Source organism: Camelus dromedarius, chromosome 12 (genome assembly GCF_036321535.1).
Source record: "Camelus dromedarius isolate mCamDro1 chromosome 12, mCamDro1.pat, whole genome shotgun sequence".
Taxonomy (NCBI): Eukaryota; Metazoa; Chordata; class Mammalia; order Artiodactyla; family Camelidae; genus Camelus; species Camelus dromedarius.
In genome coordinates, this window is record NC_087447.1 from 14,917,471 (window position 1) to 14,938,845 (window position 21,375).

Consider the following 21,375-nt stretch of genomic DNA (forward strand, 5'->3'; position numbering starts at 1 on the left):
ACAAACCATAAACTCTTTGATGTTAGAAGTGCAAGAGAAACTATAAGGAAACACATTATAAAGTGATTATTCTCTTTACAGACTGGAACCTGCCAAAACATCAAGAATCAGGCAACCAACTATAATTATTGAGCTGTGGTGTTGTACAGAAGTAGTTCTTAAAGTGGGATGAGATAAGAAACTGTTCACTTCCATTTTACCAGAGTTTTAAGTCATTTTATTTAATTGATTTTTGTAGTGGTGGATTGTTTTTACAAGGTGGGTTTATAAAAGAGAAAGGATAGATCTTAAAGTAGGGCTTTTCTCCAGGTATACGTAGAAGAAAGGCAAATAAATACACAGTCATAGAAACATGAAACAGTATGGAGTGTGTCAGGAATTCCCTTGTTGGCAAGTACGGCCAGGCTGTGAAGTCCAAGACGTGTGGCAGGAGATGAGCCCCGAGAGTGAGAGTAGCACCAGGTCTTGGAGAGTCTTGTGTGCCTTGCAGAGGAAGTGAACTTTATCCCGTAGATGAGAGGGACTCATTGGAGAGCTTTAAGTTATGGAATAACATGATCAGATTTTTGCGTAGTAGCTTACAAGATAGACTGTAATAAGGTACCACTAAAGTACAGGGCAGCATTGTATGGAGGGAGAGAGTACTTGGGGAGATGTGACAAGGCTTCATGGATTTCACCTGGGTGTGAAGACGGCCTAGGAGTTTGATGAATTGATAGGGAGGATGGGGGCAGGGAAGGAGACTAGACAAAGGGAGTAGCTTAAGCAAAAGCCCAGACACAGAAGATTTACAGGGTTTATTCTGAGACCCTGCATAGATCTGGGAATGTAGAGCTGGCTAGAGCTCTGGAGTGTTTGTAATTTGAGAGAGAAGGTCAGAAAGACATGGACTATGGAGGGCCTGGAATGGCTGGCTGAGAAGTTTTGACCTTATTTTTATTTAGGGGCAGCCATTGTTCACCATGTATTTTAGGCAGTGAATTCTGACAGCATTGGTTAGGCAAGTGGCAAGTATATGGATTCAGGAAAACCAGTGAGAAAGCAGTGGGTGAAGTACACGCGAGAACATATGAGGACTGAATGTTAAGTGATGGATGTAAGAGGCCTTGGTGTTTTCTTAGAGTGGGGCCTGTTTGTGAATGTTCCTGGGGGAATGAGCTGCTTGTGAGCTCAGCTGTCTCACTTCCTACTTCTCCGAATAAAATATTGCCCAAGTCCTTTTTTACTCTTGCTGGAACCGATTTTGAACTAAGTTTGTAAAGGAGCAGGTGACTCCCAGAACAGCTGTGATTGGAACTGGGCTCTCTTGCCAGTGCCTGCTGGCCCCGATAGCCTGACACCTATTGTCTAGTGAATAGCCCTGGGTTCTAGTTTTGGCTGAGCCTCATATCTGTCATTTGATCTTAGGCAAGTCCCTCTCCTACCCTAGGCCTCTATGTCTGATCTGTAAAATTAGATTAGATAATCTCTGAGGTTTATTTTAGCCGTAAAGCTCTAGGATCTTTGTTGGAGCTAACTATCTTAAAAAATTTCCCCTTGTACTCAGCAGAGGTAGAATAACAAAATCTCAGAAAAGTGAGGAGACTTCTTGAGGATTAGGAATAGGATACCTGGTACCTGTGGGGACCCAATATATTTATAAAATATGTGCTTACTGGAATTCTAACTCTTTACTGAAGATTTTGAGTTTATTGCTTAGAAGTATATAATATTGCTTGGCAGCTTTAGAATTCGTATTCTTTCTGGGCAAGTAAGATACATATGAATATTTATTATGAGGAATGCTAGGAGAAGAGAAAGAAACTGGAATATGTCTGGATTTAAAGCATTAAACAGCCATGAGGGAAGAGAGGGGAAGGAGGACATAACTGTCACTCAGAGATACATATTTATTTTTTAACATAAAATGCACAATAGCCATATAGATTTGCATAATGTATGCAGATAAAATTAAGGGGAGAATAAGAGAGGAAAGGAGTTTGTGTAAGTGGTAATTATCTGTTATATTGCTGTTCCTTGGAGAAAAATGAAGGCTCTGTAGTTCCAAGAGACCTATGCTATTAGGAATCCTCTGTGAGTGATATCACCTGGGCCTGGGCCTTCCTCCCAGGAACTGAAGCCCTGACACATGCACAGTCCTTTGAAGTGAAGACTAGAGACCAGGGCCTTACTGATAGCACCCGAGTAAGGAAAGGACTTGGCCAGGATCACCGTGCCATCCGGGGACAGGAATACCAGCTAGGCCTTCTAGCATCTGGAGACTGAGTAGAAACAGAAGAGCCCAGGGAAAGAAGTATTTTTTTCATGATCTAGTTTTCAGCAAAGCCAACTGTGTATTGTCAAGAGGACAATGACATTTTGAGCTTTTTGCTGCCGTAGCTTCATTTATAAAGGGCCCGAGTCAGAGCCGTTTGTCGCTGAGTAGTAATGCAACTTGACTGTCTGGTCAGGACTCACACAGCAGTCTGTAGGTGTATTTTCCATTCCTTTAAATTACAACCTCTCCATGAGGCAATTAATCCCAGGCATTTAGCAAGAGTAGCTGCTGTGTTTCTCCCTTGTTCAGAGATGCATTTTCTTGTATTCGACACTTGTCTTGGTTGCTTGATTGTTTGAAGGGTGTTTTTTCCTTATAAAATCTTCTGTAAGAAAGTCTTATTTTTTTCCTTCTCCTTCCCAAATACCCCTCTGAGAGTTAATCAGAGATTCACAGAGTTCAACAACTGGGAAAGCCATTAATAACTCAGCCAGCTTCTATCCTGCTGGCTTGAAGGCAGCTTCTGGCTGATGAAATTGATGAGGAATTCTCTGGTGTTTCCCTGAAAAGTATTCTGGTGAGAACAAGTCCTCCTGTGATGGAGGAACAGAACTAGCATATCTGCATGTTGGGTCCCCTCTTGAAAAGGGCACAGGCTATGTTATGTTGGGCCCCAGTATTTAGTACCCTTCACTATTCCTAAGGTAAACGGTCTCTCTCGGTCCGCGTTTCTCCCGCGGTTCATCTGGCAGACACCTTCCAGTCTTCAGTCTCTCCCTAAATCGCCTCCTTCATCTCGTGGAGCCTTGCTTCATGCTGATCTTACATCAGCACTGAAATGAGTGACAGTCTGTAGTGTTCTGAATTGAACATTATTTTAAGTCTTTTAATTTCTTTGCCCTTTTCTTGAAACTCTTACCACTCTTCCTCTCCCCTTATTCCTATCGCTTTCCCTGCCCTTGCAAATATCCTTCACATTGAAATTTGTTTCCCCATCTTGGCTGTATTTTGAATCCTCCCTTCTTTCTAGACTATAGAGTCTAGAGTCATTAGTTGCTCTTTTCTAAACCTCTCGTTTATTCGGAGCTGTGCCATTAGTCAGGGACTTTGCTGGTATCTGAGCCAGCTGATTTCGTTCTTATTTTCCTGTATGTAAATCCTCCAGTAATCTCTAAATAATATAAAGCCATTATCTCTGACCATGTTTTGCCCTCTCTCTCCCTTTTTATTAAAATGGAAGGAGAAATTGAATCAGAAAGAAGTTAATTGTTTTTAGGTTTTAATAGCAATGAAAAGAAGCTTGTGAAATATGTCATAGGAACCTAGATTCCCCCCAGGCCTGGTGGTTGTCTATTTTTCTAAGTTGTCTTCATATGTCCTTTCACCCTGCTCTGTGTCATGTTTCGGTGCTGGCAGCTGCTGACCAGTCTGTCCAGTGCACTCCCCTCTCCTTCCCTACACTTCAACTCTGTTAATGCCAGAGTACTGTTTGTTGCGCAGGGGGAAAGGGCTCTTCCGCTCTTGCAGAAGCAAATTGTCAGCTCCACATTATGATTCTGGAAAGGCCAGCTTTCTCTTATAGCTGTAGAATAAAGTAATTGGACTTGTCCCATGATACTTCTTTCTATAACTTAATTTTCAGCTGTTTTGAGGCTTTAGAACCCTTTTTTTCCCCCTTAGGGCCCCTTTTAACTTCAAAATATTTTCAAACTTCTGTCATGATAATTAGTTGTATTTTTGGTACCCATCAGTAAGTAAAATATGCTATTATGAAAAGCTATCATGAATTCACTCATGCTTTTTTGTATATATATTTTTAGTGAAGTATAGTCAGTTTACAATATTGTGTCAATTTCTGGTGTATGTCATAATGCTTTAATTGTATGTTCATTTTCATATTCTTTTTCACCATACGTTACTATAAGATATTGAATATAATTCCCTGTGCTATATAGTATGAACTTGTTATTTATCTATTTTATATGTATTAGTTAGTATCTGCAAATCTCAAACTCCCAGTTTATCCCTTCTCACTCCCTTCCCCCTCTGGTAACCATAAGTTTGTTTTCTATGTGTGTGAGTCTGTTTCTGTTTTATAAATAAGTGTTTATCTTTTTTTTTTAATTCCACATGTAAGTGATATATGGTATTTTTCTTTCTCTTTCTGGCTTACTTCACTTAGAATGACAGTCTCTAGGTTCATCCATGTTGTAAATGGCATTATTTTATTCTTTTTTATGGCTGAGTAGTATTCCATTACACACACACACACACACGCACACGCACACGCACACGCACACACACACACACACACGCACACACCCTTCTTTTTCCAGTCATCTGTTGATGGACGTCTAGGTTGTTTCCACGTCTTAGCTATTGTAAATAGTGCTGCTATGAACATTGGGGTGCTTGTATCTTTTTGAATTAAGATTCCCTCTTGATATATGCCCAGGAGTGGGATTGCTGGATCGTATGGTAAGTCTGTTTTTCATCTTTTGAGGAATCTGCATACTGGTTTCCATAATGGCTGCACCAGGCTACATTCCCACCAGCAGTGTAGGAGGGTTCCTTTTTCTCCGCACCCTCTTTAGCATTTATCGTTTGTGGACTTTTGAATGATGGCCATTCTGACTGGAATGAGGTAATACCTCATTCTAGTTTTGATTTGCATTTCTCTGATAATTAGCAATATTGAGCATTTTTTCATGTGCCTATTGGCCATTTTTATGTCTTCACTGGAGAATTGCTGGTTTAGATCTGCCCATTTTTGGATTCGGTTGTTTGTTTTTTTATTACTAAGTTGTATGAGCTGTTCAAATGTTCTGGAAATTAAGCCCTTGTCAGTCTTATCTTTTGCAAATATTTTCTCCCATTCTGTAGATTGTCTTTTTGTTTTGCTTATGGTTTCAGAATTCACTTATACTTTTAACTTAGTGGGTACTTGGGTCACAACTTGATCTACATATGTTTGAAAAATAAAAATATACTTAATTTGAGAGCTGTCTTATTTGTTTGATACTCAGCTACTCCTTGTGTACATGTGGCTACTAAGACCTTGCAATAATTTGTGGGTTCCCTGGAGCTGCAGTCTACTGGTCAGGGACTTCTGATCTTGTTCTTTTTAATCCCCTTTTCACTTTCCATATGGCCTTATCTCTCTTCCCGTGCCTCTCCCTTCATCTGTAGAGTTTCAAGTCAAAGAAATATGATATGTTAAAGAAAACAATAATATCCTTTCTCTTCTGGGAAGATAAAAGCCAAGTCCTGACTTTTTATAGATCAGCTTCCAATATCCTTGATACTGATTTGTCTCTAAATGCTCAGCATCCAATTCCACAAAGATATAAAGACCTTCCTAGGCATTCATTTCTGGTTTGTAAGGCTCCCGGTGGTGCATTTGAAAGCCAAACTGTTGCCTTGACTTTGGTTCCAGGGCTGATTTGAAGATTATCTCATTAAGTTGAACATAATCCAAAGGGAGAATTCAGAAAATACCCCAAATTATGCCCTCAAGAGGTTCATTTATTTTGTGGAGTTGGTTAAGCAGCTAATTAACTGCTCTGTCCAGCCAGGTGCCCTTTGGCTTATTGTTCCTTCGATGCATTGGAAACGAAGCCACGTGAAGTTTCTGTCTTCTCTTTTCTTGTAGGAAGCAGTGAAGTGTAAAGAAAAGAGCAAAGGCTTCAGTGTTAGATAGATCTTCCTTGAATCCTGCCTCCATCACTTACTAGTTGTGTGACCTTGGGCATTTGCCTCTCCAGTCCATAGTTTCCTTATCTGTAAAACAGAGCTAATAGTACTTAATGGGAAAGCTAGAAGGATTAAATGGGATAACATATTAATAACCTTTATATTAGAACTTAGTAGATATTTAATAAATGTAATAAATGGTGTTTATTACTATTATTTTAACAGACCATAAAGAAAACACTAGACTCTTTTCTTTACTCAGATGACTTGGCCTAGGATTGCTTTATCTAATAATCTTCATTATTGCCAATTTTTCAGTCTCCAAAAAAGGGGCTGCATAGTCTTTTTCTCATGTTGTTTTTCTTTCACTTATCAATGATTTTTCCACACCATGGACCTGAATAGATTTATTTAGAGATAACCATTTGTTGAATGAAAGATGGGGGAATTTTTCTTCTTTCAAGATCCCCCAAAGTCAAAGTTTCCCTGTATCTTTCAATCTAGAAAAAGTTTGTACATCCTTTCCAAATCCCTTAGACGATCTAAACTTGGCTTTAGTTTCAGATGCTGCAGAGTTCAAAGACCACATTAACTCAAGAAAAATCTTCCTCCTTACTGAACTGTTAGTAAATGCTCAGAACTCTTTTAATTGAGGTACTCCAGAAATGTAGTATTAGTGTGCCACCCAAATTAGTAAGCAACCAGATGACTGATTTCCCTGGGGCCTTCACCTAAGTGTAGGGATTTAGTTTGAGGGGTGTCTGTCTTTTGGGCTGGTGTCTGATTCTCTTTTAGTGACTCTCTTATGTGTAGTCTTTTTGTTTTCTCCAGGGACAATGGTGACAGATCCAGGCATCGAGCTCCACGAAATGCCCGAATGTCAGCACCTTCACTTGGACGCTTTGTCCCAAGGTAAGAACTGGGTAGTCAGCTTTTCTGAGGGAGCCCTTATGAGAGCCTGGGATTTTTAAATCTACTTTCTGGTCTTTGGATTGTCCATCATCTGGAAGTATTTCCTAGTGAGCCTACAGTCCAGCTCTGCCACCTCAAGACTTGATAGAATATCACAATAAAAAGACATAGAAAAGTGGCATTGGGAGCATCCTGTTCAAGAACAGAAGCCCTAGGAAACTGTAGAAAAAAGATCAGGAAAAAGAGACAGATGTGTGAAAGGACAAACCTTAGGAATTTTTACTCTGCCTCTTTGGATTCCTAGGCTTAGTTGATCCTTTATCTTTGATTGTTGAGGGTTGGTAGATAGTATATCTCCTTTGTTTTATGGTAGTCTTTAGTAGGCTTTTAACATGTGATTCCTTCTTGTAGGCGTTTCTTGCTGCCTGAGTACTTGCCTTATGCTGGGATTTTTCATGAACGTGGACAGCCTGGCCTGGCTACTCATTCTTCTGTTAACAGGGTCCTGGCAGGTAAGGAAATTTTTCTTTGGACTTTGAAAATTTCAAGGGGCAGGGAGCAAGTAAAAAGCTTTCCCCTCCTTTACCTATGTTCATGGTATCTTGGGATTTGGCTGAAAACTCTTTTTTAAGGTCTGTACTCAGTTCCTTACTTCAAGGCAGGAAACTACAGGATTGAGGAAAGCTGGGTTGTTTTTTTTTTTTTGCCCATTCCACTTCCTTTAAATCTCTTTCTTGTTTTTTATTTGTTTAAACCATTTGTTCCTTAATCCAGCAAGTAGATTTTTTGAATTGAATGATAAAGGTGTCTTGTCCATGTATCGTTGGTGAGATACTCAAGAGCCAGATCCTGTGATTTAATTAGGAGCTTAACGCACACCTCTCCAACCGCTTGCTGCTGCCTGCGTATGGAGTTTCCAGGCCCTGTGAAATCTTCAGAGGAAGGAGGAGGAGAGAGACCCATGGAGCTGACTTAGAAATTTCCACAGAACAGAAAATGGGCTGGACAAAGCCCAGCCAAGGCAGTTTTGTGGTGGCTGAGTAACTTAGTGACCAATATTTTGGGGCTAATATGCATGATGTGACTGGGCCGAGACATAGTGTGTGCTGCTGCTTCTGGGCAATCTCTAGGGAAGGAAGCAAAGAAGATTCTTTTTTCTTTTTTTCTGACAAAGATTTTTCTCTCCCCCTCCCCCCTGCCACCCTCCACTGCCAACTTGTAAATTTATGTATGTGAAGGCATTAAAAAGTATAAAAATCAAGCCACATTTTGGTGTATCTTTAATAAGTATCTTTATTTAAAAAATTCAAATGACATTATGTTTTGGGGAATCTGGGCCATGTGATGGTTAAAGGTAGAGAGGGATGTGTGAGGCGGTGGCTCTGTCAGGCTGGGGGAGTATGATTTCTGACCAAGCTGCTGTGACAGTTGGTAGGCCATGGGATCTGGCTTCTCTGTAGTAGTGGTATCCTTGACCCACCATCAAGGCTGAGAAATCTCAGAAACCTCAATGGTTTCTCTGCCAGACACCAGGACTTCTTAGGCCCAGGCTTGGTAGGGGAGTAGACTGCACCGTGGTGTTCTGATAGCCTCGACTGAGGGGGGGTTCTGGCCTTGGTTGGTAAACAGACCCCGGGCTCTTTGCCTCTCCGTGCTTGGCATGTCTGTGTGGCTTGGCTAATGGCCCGTGGAAGCTCCTCACGGCAGATAATCACTTGCTGCCAGACAATACTACAGAGCTCTTTTCCACCCTTCTTTGTTCCAGACATATGCCTCCACCACCCCACTCAGCAGCTTCTGCTCCTCCACTGCTGGGAAATCTCTTTCCTTGGCATTTAGTTTTTTGGAACAGCTGTACGTTGTTTTTTTTTTTCCCTCCTCTGATCTAATAACTCCTTACCTCCATTTCCTCTTCCTACTTTTTGCCCAGAGGTCTGACCTCAAATGGCCCAATTTCACTTACAGATACCTTTGAATATAGTGGTTATGTTCCAGCAGAGCAGGCAGTTGTTTATAAATAAGAAACCTGCTGAGAAAAGTTCTCTAAAAAGGATGCAAAATACTTTGAGGGGAAGGAAATCTAGACTCTCAAGAAGCTTACTCTTTAGTTAGATTAGTGGATAGTTTCCATTCACATTTAAACTTGTTTCTCCCATTTTTTCAAGATACGTGTTACTGAGTGCCTGTTGGTCTTTTCTTAAACACCCTCATCATTTGTAGTTATTTGGATATCCCTCCAGATTCTGGTGACAACTGTATTACTTTTTTTCTTCTCTTGAGAAAATTCCAGTCGTAATAATAACAGCACCTCCCAAAAGCTTAATGTTCATTGAACATTTGCTGTATACGAGAGAGTGTTTTAAATACTTTTCCGAGTCATATTTCATTTCTTTCTCACATCTCACAATGAGATGGGTGCTATCATCTAATTAATGGTGGGGGAAACTGAAACACAGGAGGCTAACCTGCCCAGAGTGATGGAGCTAGAAGCAGAGGAGCTAGAACTGAACCAGGTGGTGGGACTCCAGTTTCCTAGTCTGCCTTCCACCCCACAGTCATTGTAAAGGACAAAGCATCAAAATTAGCATTGTTCTTCTAGGACCTTAATCTAGAATAGGGAGAGAGCTCCCAGGGACTGTAGCTGATCTTTAGGGGTTTTCTTATTTGTTTTAATTCCTCTATTTTAAGTGGTTTCTAGACATAGTTTTTTATGACCCAGTGGTGCTTGCTAAGGAAAATCTTATTATATAACAGCCCTTTCCCCGAGCTTTCGTGCCCTCCTGGCCACAGGTGTTTTGCTTTTTATTAAACTACTGTGATCATGTAATAGAGCTGCTGTAATAATGGCTTTTAAAGTGAAGACAAATTGGCCTTTTAGCAGTTAGCACTCCCAATCTTCTTGGAAAGTCACTTTCTCTTGTATGATTGGAATGAGGCTGTGATGGTCTCAGAACAATTACACTCAGTAGACATTTGTTCCACCGCTATGTGCCAGGCTCTATTCTAGGCTACCAGAGAGAATAAGACAGACATGATCCCTGCCCTTCTGTAGCTCAAAGTCTAGGTGGTTGGCTATACCTCATTCTTGCCATTTGGTTCTCAGCTTCAGACATAAAGCAGAACCCTTTGTATGGTGAGTGGCTTTTTGTAGAAGTGAAGCATAGAGATTTGGCAGACCTGGAGGGACAAAGCATATACACACCTGCAGTTTTAGGAGGCATGACCAGTGGCAAATGGGTTTTTGATGGACGCTAGCCAAAGCCATTCAGAATCATCAACAAAAATGGATATGCAGAAAATTAAGATCTATTCTGCCCACTTCCTCCCACAAGAGCCTGAAAGCAATAATAGAAAACAGAAGCTGCTACAGAGAAGTGTTTTGATAGTCTGTTAATCTTCGTCTCTTCTGCTTTATCTTGTTGCCTTCCCCACAGTTCTGTAGGTTCCTGGTGGCCTCCAGCCACCTGTCAGTCCACACCATGCCCCTTCTTCAGCAATACAAATTCTGAACCTGTACTTAAAGAGATATAACTACATTTAAAGCTACTGCAACTCTACCAGGTATATTTTTGGGAAAACATGCTAAAGTCTAGGGAGCTCCCCCTGCTGACTTTTTAACAGCACTAGTTCTGTGTAGTAACTGATAACTAGAGAAGGAAATGAAGTTAATGACTGCCTACTCTAGGCCAGGTGATGTCTTAAGTGCTTCCCTATATGTTTCTCCTTAAGTGATTGTGACAACCCTATGGAGTAGATGGTGTGTTTTCATTCTGTAGGAAAGAAAACTGAGGCTCAGAGAAATTATATCACTTGCCCAATATAACACAGTGAGAGGCAGACCTGGAGCTTTAAAAACCAGCTCTATCCGCGTGACTCCTAGTAACTCTGTTCTGTCTTCTCTGCCATGTTTTGCTTGAGTTCAAGTAGGGAGTATCTGCCCAAAGATTCTTATGCTTAAAATACTTTTCTGCATGTCTGAGGCCTCATAAAAGTGAAATGAGAAGCCCTGGCATTTGACATCTTCCTGGTAATTACTGGAAGAAAAACTTCTGAGGGATAGGGACCTGGGTAATGTAGAGTATTAGTTATCTGTCCTGCTTAATCTTCTTGACTTTCATCCTAATGAGCATCTGTTCCCAGCAGATGTGGGCCTGATGTATTTAATTTAGTATTTTGATTAAAATCAATGGGAAGTGTCAGGATTCTTTTGCTCCTAGCCACAGGTCACTGGGGCCTGGTTGAGTGTCGTGGGCTAGAGATGGCTTTGTGCCCAGTCATCCTAATTTCTCTTAGGATTTCTTCTTTGAGCCATTAATTTAGGAGTGTGTTCTTCAATTTTCACAAATTTCCTTCTGTTGTTAATGTCTTATTTAATTTCATTGTGGTCTAACAACATACTTTGTATGGTTTCAGTTATTTTAAATTTATTTTAAATTTGTGGCTTAGCTTACGGTCTATGCTGGAGAATGTTACCTGTGTGCATAAGAAGACTGTATATTCTGTTGTTACTGTGTGGGGTGTTCTGCAGATGCCAGGGGACCTACTTGGTTGATAGTGTTGCTCAAGTTTTGTGTATTTTTGCTGATTTTCTGTCAAATTGCTCTACCCGTTGTTAAGGGTGGGGTATTAGAATTTGTAATTATTATTGTTAAATTTTTGTATTTATCCCTTCAGTTTTGTCAGTTTTTCCTTCATGTATTTGGGGACCTTATTAGGTTCATAGATGTTTGTAATTGTTATACCTTCCTGATGAATCAACTTTTTCATTATAAAATATCTCTTTGTCTCTAGTAATACTGTCTTTTTTTGAGAGATAGATGATGTGTAATATTATATTAGTTTCAGGTGTACAGCATAGTGATTCACAACTTTAAAGGTTATATTCTCTAGTAATATTGTCTTTAAGTTTAGTTTTTCTTATATTGGTATAACTACGCCAGTTCTTTTATGGTTATTTATTGCATAATATATCTTTTCCTATCCTTTTACTTTCAGCCTATTTATATCTTAGAATCTGAAGTGTGTCCCTTACAGAAAGCATATAGTTGGATCTTGTTTTTTAACCAGTCTGATAATCTCTGCCTTTGATTAGATATTTGACTCCATTCACATTTAACATTATTGATATAGTTTGATTTTTGTCTGCTGTTTTGCTGTTTGTTTTCTGTATTTCTAATGTCTTTTGTTGTTGTTGTTCCTCTGTTTCTCCTTTACTGGTTTCTTTTGTATTAAGTGGATAGCTTCTAATGTTCTATTTTAAGTCCTTTATTGATTTTGAACTGTACTTTATCAGGATCCGTTCAGACTTATGCAGACTTAATTCTGGTAAGATATAGAAACCTTGCTCTGCTATAGCTACATTCTCTTATGCCTTCTTTGCACTGTTACAGCCATATGTATTGTATCTATATGTATTACAAACCCAGTGATAGACACAGTGCTGTCATTATTGCTTTATATAATCTCATCCCAGGCATCCTTCTGTTTGTTGCCTGTTGTGGGTAAAACAGAGCTACCCCTTTTGCAAGAATTTACTTTTCTTTTTCTTGTTAACTTTATTTTTGCTTGTCTTTTGCTCCTTTCATCTTTTTAATAAACACTGATCCTTTCTTAGATATTCCCCACATCCCTGGTACCTTAAGAAATTATTTTCAGGAGGCCTGTCTAGTCTACTTTGGCCAAGTAGGTGGGCATTTGGGTCCTTATGCTTGCTAACTTTTAGTAATTAGTCTAATTTCTCAATTTGATATCATAGTTGTCTAATACAACAGATTGCTTAATTACTGTATGCCAGGTCTTCACTTGAATTGGCAAATTTGAGAAAGATGAATAGTAGTGAATATAGTTGAAGGCCATCATGGTATACCTAAATGAGTATCAACAGAAACGAATGACAGTTCTGGTGTTGGACCCTTTATCTTCTTGGATGGACCCTTTCCCATGTTCTTTACCTCTCTAGTACCCGGTAGCCAGGCTAATCAAATGAGTGGCACATTCCAACTCAACATTAATTAAAAGAGCTGTTTATAAACCCTAGATAAATGGACAATTAGTGGTGGTGGTACTAGCTTGGGCCACTTTAATAATTAACCCAATTACCTTTCATTCTGCTCCAGTGATGAAAGTAAAGGCGATAAGGGGCTGGCTTGGTTGCCTGGGAAACAGAGAAATAAATGCAGCACTCCTCCCAGAGAACCCAGCTTTCACAGATGCCTCACAGCACCCAGGATCTTTTACTCATTTGGTTTTCACTAGTCACTGGAGCTTCCATGCCTCTCTACCCTAGCTCTTTACTGCATTTCCTCATGCCACTACTAAGAAATGTGCTTGTTGAGAACCTGGGTCCCAGTTTCTAAGCTGAATTGTCTGTGCTTCTTCAGGCCTTCCTAGAGGAAAATATTGAGCTTTGTCAATGAACTTTTCTGTTTCTTTAATAATGTATGGCTAAGCTTTCCTATGTCTCTGTCTCTCTCTACCCTAGGAAGTTTCTTCTTGATCTTTTCCCACTAATGTTTTACCACCTGTGCTCTTTCTTTACTGTCACTTTGAAGCGTACATAGTACTTTCTAAATGCTTAGCATTTTCTAGAGCACTTTGAGTCTTATAAAAGAATTAAATGGTTCTGTCCTTAGGGAGTTTACAGTCTAGCCAGGGAATGGCATGATTTTCTATGTTTTGTTTTCACCCTGACACTAAAAATTTAAAAATTCCTCTGAGACTTTAACTGCCAATCTGGATAAATTAGTTGGAGGGGAGGGAAGAGGGGTTGCAGCCTAAACCTGGGCTTGGGCCCAGGATTTATGGGTTTGGTGCAGTTTAAGCAATTCCAGTATGTACCCATTTGTCTTTTGCATGCGTCTGCGAGCATGAGTGAGTGGAGCTCCAGAAAGACAGCTGCCACTTGCAGCTTAGAGTTGGCTTGAGAGGCAGTAGAGCGAAATATTTGGACTCCAGAACCAGACTATCTAGGTCAAATATTCATGCTGCTACTTCCTAGCAGTGTAGTCTTGATCAGTTTATTTTGCTTTTTGGGGGACTCAGTTTCTTCATAGAATTGTTTTGAGGATTAAATGAACTAATATATGTGAAACACTTAGAATAGTATTTGGGGGAGGCACATGATAAGTGTTCGATAGATGTTGGCTATTATCATTATGATTTTTATTATAAATCTTGGGGGCCAGTTAGAGCTATGCCAGCCTCCTCACTGATTATAGCCTTACTGATCTCTTACTGTTCTTCTGCCTTCCTCAACAGTGGTGCACTTTCTGAGTCCCAAGCAGGGCTTTCTGCCCTTTGCTGTGATCAGTGAGTTGAAAAAACTGGGAGCTTATGCTCTATGACACGAACAGATGTTAACCTGAAGGTCTCTGTGTTGATAGTTTGAGAGGCTAATGTGTCCATTGTTGCCTGTAGTCGTGTCAACCATGGGGGTAAAATTATGGGGAGTCACAAAGTTTGCATTTGAAAAACCTTTTTCTGTCTCCCACCAGAAATTGTATTCATGAGATAAGCATCTACTCTGCAGACCAGGTGCTTGCTCCTTTGTAACCATGGCAACATGGGATTCTCAAAGTGGACCAATAATATCAACATTTGGGAGCTTGTTACAAATGCAAATTCTTGGTCCCTACCCCAGACCCATTGAATCAGAAATTCTGGTTGTGAGCCTAGGAGTTTTTGTTTTAAAGAGTCTTCTAGGTGATCCTAGTGCACTTGAAAATTTGAGAACCACTGCTCTAGATTAACTCATTAAAGCTAGAAACAGAGGCAGAGGGGAAGAGATGGGAAGAGATAACTTGGTAACACATTAAGGTGTGTGCATGCCAGAAGTTAAGATGTGTTGGGTCCTGGTGAGCTTCTGGTGTATAATTCTTCTGGATCTGGATCTGTTAGTAATGGGGAAAAACATAAATGAATTTATTATTACCTACAGAGTGCTCAGCTGGTATATAAGCCATTTTGACTTGATAAACATTTATTGAGCATTTGTTGTTTATATGGTACAATGTTAGGTATACGATAGTACCCAAATGAACAAGACACGATCTCTGTTCTCTATAAGCTTACTGTCTACTGAGTAAACCCATCGTGCTCAGAAATACCTGTGGGACAGTGGGCATTGTGCTAAATGCTAAGGTAGAGGTACACACAAAAAGCTGACCATGAGAGCTCAGAACCTGAGAGCATTTCTCCAGCAGAAAATATGAGTCCATTAAGCTTTTATGCTGGGGCAACAGGTTCTTGTCAGCTCTGCTAAGAGTTGTATTCCTAGGAGAAATTGAGCTATAACTTCTAACTTCTTAACCAGTTTCCCACCTGTTCCTCTTCTTCCTCCTGAAAAAAGAAATGTTAACATCAACATATCTGGATTGAGACCCCACTATTTACTTGTACTTTAAGTTTTCTGTACTCTGGGGCTTTGCTAGACCTCAAGTGATCTCACAGTTTAAGTCCTATGGATTGTGTACTCCTTAGAGATACTACTCACTTTGAAGGCGCCAGCTGAAGGTGCCCTCTTATCCAAAAATACCCACTGTAATGCCAGGACCCTTTTCTTCTCTCTTCTTAGGTTATGATTTGTATGTACTTTGACTTGTTTTGCAACCCCTCAGAACAAATGATACAACAATATAGAAATCTACAGAGGAGATGTGAAGAAAGAAATGCCAAATATGAGATCAAAGCCCATTTTCTCCCAGTGGAGGCAATAGCCAATCTCCTTATATTTAAGATCAGAGCTCTTGTAGGGGGAAGGTATAGCTCAGTGGCAGAGCACATGCTTAGCATGCACAATGTCCTGGATTCAATCCCTAGTACCTCCATTAATGAATAAAATCAAATTACCTCCTCCCACCAAAAAAAAAAAAAAAAAAAAAGATTAGAGCTCTTCTACATACTCTGGAAAGACTTGGAACAATCTCCTTTGCTGTCCTATCTACTCCATCAGTTTTTACCTACGTGATCGATAGAAATGCTAATCCTCTACCTTCTTTTTAAAACTCTGAGCTCATGGTAGCTTTTCTTTCTCTTTCCCATTTCATGTCCTCAGGCAGTCTCATTTATTCCAAACTGGCTGGAAATGCCATGGGAGCTGGCAGACAGCACCTCTCACCCTCTCTCCAAAGTAGAGCCAACCTGTGGGTGTTAATTTCCTCTCTTTTCTTTAACACCTGCTGATCCACAAGGCCACCTCTTCCCCAGGGTCCTTGTGTTACTCAGCTAGAAGCCAAGAGCAAGGATGGATATCTTGTATAAGCCACGAGGTGGAAAGAGGCACCTGCAGGTGGGTGACCAGGGACCTTTTAGAGTGTTTTTGAGACTCTCTGGGGGCTGTTTCTTTTTGCCAGGTGTTTAGTGTCACCCCAGAGCCAGAAAGTTATCCTGTAATGACATACTCCAGCCTGTAAAAACAGTCGCATATTACAGAACTACCAAGATGGGTCCCTGGGCTTATCATCAGTCCAGCTCAATGCAGCTATGTGCCTTGCAGAAGGGGCCTAGCTTCACTCCTACTGTCTTGAGCTGTGGGGTTGTATTCTTTGGGACTACTTGGTAAACAAACTCATGATTTTTACTCTTGTGGCTCATGACTGGTAAAGCACAGGCCAAAATAATATTCTTCCTAGGCAGAGATTTAACTGGTCTAGGCTGCAAAGGAACAGAGGAAAAACTGGACATCCAAAGAGGTAAAAGGTCGAAGTTCCCAGTGGGAACAAGGTCTTCAGGGAGATCGAATGTACTGTAGTCTTTTGAGAAAAATGTATCATTCATTTTCATGAATAAATCTGTCTAAAAAGGTTAATTTTCTCCAGAATCTGCCATATTGCCTGGTTGTTCTTGGTAGTACGTGCTCATTTTCTCAACAGCAAGATTTTATGTCTCTTTATTGTAATTTCCCTGGACTAGCAACACAAATGAAAGGAATGACATGGAAATATCCAGTCACTCTTGCTTATTAGAGTGAAGTTTTACCTAGGCAAATAGCTCCAAGACTGTGACAATTCTATAGCAGCATTTAAAATTTTCCAAAACATTCCCCCTCATGCTGAACTGGCAGAAGAGTTGTAGACAGAAGGAACGTAGTAACTCAAGCTTAGATTTGACCATGAGCTAATGTTAGATCACATTTGCAAAATGTAGTGACTGTGGACACAGTGCTTCAAATGTGGTTTTAAAAAAAAGGCAAACTAGCAAACAAAACAAAAATCCAAGATCACTTATATGTCAAGTAGCATTCTAAGCCCTTCTCACATATTAATTCACTTAATCTTCACATTCCTGTGATATCCTGTTATTACTTATTTTTATAAATGAGGAAGCTGAGACATAAACAGATGAAGTAATTTGTCCAAGACCACAGCTAGTAATTGACAGAGTAGGAATTGGAACTCAAGCAGTCTAGCTTTAGATTGGGGCTTTTCAAACAGAACCATCATGCGGTATATAGGTGATCCTTTGTTGGTAGAAAAAGAAGCTGACATGTAAACTCTGGCTTTACCTTAAGAAAGCAAAAATAACTTGTTCATCTTACAAGACTGCTACTGGGGAGGGGGCTACAGATTCTCTTATATTCTTGTTGCAGCTCCTTTCCCCTAGAAAGAGCCCTGTAGAAGAAGTACATTCCCAAACAATGAATCCTGAAGAGGTAATTACACTGTTGCCATCCCATTGGGAAGAAGGCTGGGGCGGTGATTACATTCCAAAACAAAGCTGTTCTGGTATAATTGCACTGTGCTGCTCTTATCAGTCTGGGAAAGGCAGGCCTCTGGTCTCCATCCTCATTTGTTTTTGAGATGGAATCCGAATAGCATTCAATTAATAGGCAAGGCCCAGGCACAGGGAAGTCAGCCAAAAGAGCCAAGAGGACATTAACTTGCTGTTGGCATTTTCTTCCACTGAAGTTTTCCAGACCTTTAAGTATCAGCAAATTTGAGGGAGAGCTCACTTGAGGAAATATATTTGGCTAATGAAGGGTTAGAGACCCCTGCTTAGATGCTGTAGCCCAGAGCCCTCATTAGTCTTTATACGTATGGAAAAGGTGGTTGGGTGAAATTTCCCTCTTCCATCAGCAGCTTTTGCTCTATCAAAAATTGGCCCTTCCTTCACATCTTTCCCCAGACTTCCAGCTTGCTTGCTTATTTCTTTATTTATATTTTGTGTGTGAAGCTTCTAGTTGTGGACCAAAAAATCCCTCACTGGTTCTGTTGAGATTTTCAGGCTGACTTTATTGAAGTTCAGCAACAATATCTAGATCTGGAGTGAAGGAAGAAATAAAACTAATTTAATTGTTTTGTTTTATGATTCAGAGAACAGCAAACTGCCAGTGGCCTCTTAGGCATGCTTGTTGAACTAGAGCAGAGAAAGGGAAAAGATCACTATGTTATCAGATCAAGGGTGGCACAGACCCCTCGGAAGCAGTGTAGTCTTGGCCGTTGTATCAGTTAGCTTTTGCTGCCCTACAAACCACCCCAAAATTTACTGGCTTAAAAAAGCGTTTATTGTTCCTCATAGTTCTCTGGGTCCAGAGTGAAGTTCATCTGGTCTGAGCCAGCTTGACTGCGCTCTGTGTCAGTTGATGGCTTGGCTGGGTGTGGATGGTCTTAGTTTGTGTAATAGGCAGGACAGTGGCCTGCGAAAGAGCTCCAAGTACTCACCCCTGGACACTGAATGTGTTACTTTACGTGGCAAGAGGAACTTTGCAGATATGATTAAGGTTACAAATTTTGAGTTGGGGAGATTATACTGAATTATCTGAGTGGGCCCAGTCTCATCACATGAGCCCTTTAAAAGTAGAAGAGAAAGGCAGACGGGTCAGAGAGATGCAGTGGTAGAAGATGGGGATTGTTTGGCCCTAGGTGAACAGGAGTAAGGAAACAGTCTCATTGCTAAAACTGCAAGGAGCTGAATTCTGCCAACAATAAATGAGCAAGGAAACAGATCCTCCCCTAGAGCCTCCAGAAAGTAACACAGTCCTGCCACCACCTTGATTTTAGCCTCATGAGACCCATATTGGACTTCTGGCCTGCAGAAATGAAAGCTAATACATTTATGTTAAGCCACTAAGTTTGTAGTAATTCATATTGATAGCCATGGAAAACTAATACACATGGCTTTACACGCATATCTGGCAGTTGATGGGCTGGTTGCCTCAGCTGGAATGACTGGTCTCTTTTCTGTTCACCAGTTTCTTCACATGGTGTCTCAGGCTTCCGAAGAGAAGCAGGAGGTCAGGCCCTAGTGCACAAGCACTTTGTGAGCCTCTGCTTATGTCATTTTTCTTTTTAATTGTCCCATCAGCTAACACAAGCCACGTAGCTAAGCCCAGAGTCAGAGAGGGGACTCTTTCTAAGGACATGGATACGGGGGGGCTTGACTCATTAGGGGCCATGACTATAACATTCTACCACAACGAGGTAGATTTTCAAGATTTGAGGTAGTCTGTTAACTCACCTAAACAAACTGCTTTTTTAAGTATCCTTACATATACATGAAAGGAAAATTTCAGCATACCAAGGGATACAGATGTATAGATTTGAAACTCCAGACAAACATCTTGGTTTAAATCGTTATCTGGTTTGTTCAGAGACACGAATCTAGACATTACATCCAAATAGGAAGCTGGATCCTGGTTTCCTAGACATAGCATTTCAGGGAAACTGCCTTTTCTCTTTCTTTGTTTTCTGGGATGTAGCCCTCCATTTCTGTGTGCTGGAGGGTAAAAAGATGTGCAGAAGAGCTCTGTGGGTGGTTGGGCCCCTTGGGGCCACATGTATTTCTGTGTAGGAGTAAGACTGACAGAATTAACTGTGCGAGCACTTACTAAATTGGCTGTAAGTGAACCTGTACCCGTGGCATCATTTATAATCCACAGCTCCTTTAACAGAGGCAAATTGGAAGAAAAGTTCCTGAAAACTAAGGCAAGGGATCTTTGTGTGCCCAATCACTGTGGCACATTAAGCTTTCTTATAGCAGTGGTTAGGAGAAGCTAGAATTCAGTTCTTCTCACGCATATGGGTTAGCTTTTGCTTAGCTTTATTGATGAGATTGGGCTGTTTTATGGGCTCCAAATGTAAATGCATAGATTGGGCCTCTGGGAATATAGAGACATTTAATATTTGCTAGTCATTCTTTTAGGACATCCTTGATATTCAGAGCCATCTTCATGACTGGTGGGATGCAAGCTTTGCTGTTGGTGAGTTCTGAATTTTGCATTGAGCAATTGAGTTCAAAACAGGATGGCCCCAGTACAGGAAAGATGTATACTTATCATTGGAGGTTTTAGCCGGCTTTGACAGGAACTTCTTCATCCACCTCAACAGGGCACCCAGTGGTTTAGTGCGCTCTTTGCTCTGCCTCAAAGCTTAGCCAAAATTCAGGAAATGACAGTGAGGGAGCTGCTGCCAGAGCTTGAAATATGTGTGTGTCCATGTTTGCTACTAGAAAGTAGAGAGAAGTAGCTGAGCCTGGGTTGGGGGAAATGTAGAAGATTCCACTCCCAAGAGGAGATGGAGCAGTGGTATGCCTTGGGAAGGAAGAATAGTGCTGAGAATGGAAATGTATAGACTGCTTAAAGAGACAGAGACTCTCCCCAAATAAAACTAGAGCTTACCTCTTATTTGGTGGAAGGTTAGACTGTGTAGTGATATGATTCAGACAATATCCTTCCTTTCTTCTGTCTTTGGTCTGTGGGTCCCCTTCCCCTCCTCCCTTTACCTTTATCTGTCACGGGTCACCAAATTTGAACTTGGTTTTCTTTAAGGTAAAACAAATACAGCTAACGTAAGACCTAATTGAGAGCTTATAAAAGCCACAAAGTGTTTCTTGATCTAAATATTTTCATTGATTCTGCTGAAGTAAAGTAACTGGGGAAAACTGATAAAATGTTATGTTACTTATTAAGTAAACTAATTAAAACTGAACATATCAACGCAAAGCTTGAAATAAGTTGTTTCTAATGCCCAGTTTCTCCACTCCAATGTTGCAGGTAGGGAGACTATAGGGACAGCTTAAGGCACCTAAAGAAGTTTCCAGCTATTCTAATCTTTGTCTTACTGAGGAAGAATTTTGAGGTCCTACGGGATAGAAGCAGCCAGTACCAAGGGTAGCTTGGGAATCCTTAGATACCTGTCTGCCACTATTAAGCAACCCAAGCCACCCCTAAAAATATACCATCTAAGTGAAAACAATGAGCTTACTCTGCTGGCAGCTTCAAGACCTAACCTGTCCCCACCCCACTATTAAACTGCCAACCCTCAGGCTCATTTATAGAATTTCTCAGGCTGCCATTTCTCAAGCGGCTGGAAGTAACAGAGGAATTAGCTGTAGAATTTGGAGATTATAGTGGTGAAAGAAAGGCTGACTGGCTGTTTATGTCCCTCAACTTCATGCTTACTTTTTGTCCCTTTCTACGATTATTTCCAGATGTGCCATGTTTTAGTTTTGGTTAGCATGGACTTACCATTAGTGTTTGTTTTCAGGCTTGAGATAGAGTTGCCTACCATTTCCTTTGT

The 21,375-nt window shown here is 40.6% G+C and overlaps 1 protein-coding gene across 10 annotated transcripts in view; it reads left to right on the forward strand.

Moving 5' to 3' along the window:
• The window catches only part of AMBRA1 (autophagy and beclin 1 regulator 1), a 152,483-nt gene that overhangs the window by 65,248 nt on the left and 65,860 nt on the right, over positions 1–21,375 (forward strand). For all 10 annotated transcript variants that reach the window (XR_004139188.2, XR_010383345.1, XR_010383346.1 and 7 more), the window contains 2 exons: positions 6,782–6,862; positions 7,274–7,374. Coding sequence is in view for 7 of the 10 variants with exons in the window: in XM_064492400.1 (XP_064348470.1) it covers positions 6,782–6,862; positions 7,274–7,374 (182 nt within the window). In the remaining 3 variants the exon portion in view is untranslated. The remainder of the gene's footprint in view (positions 1–6,781; positions 6,863–7,273; positions 7,375–21,375) is intronic.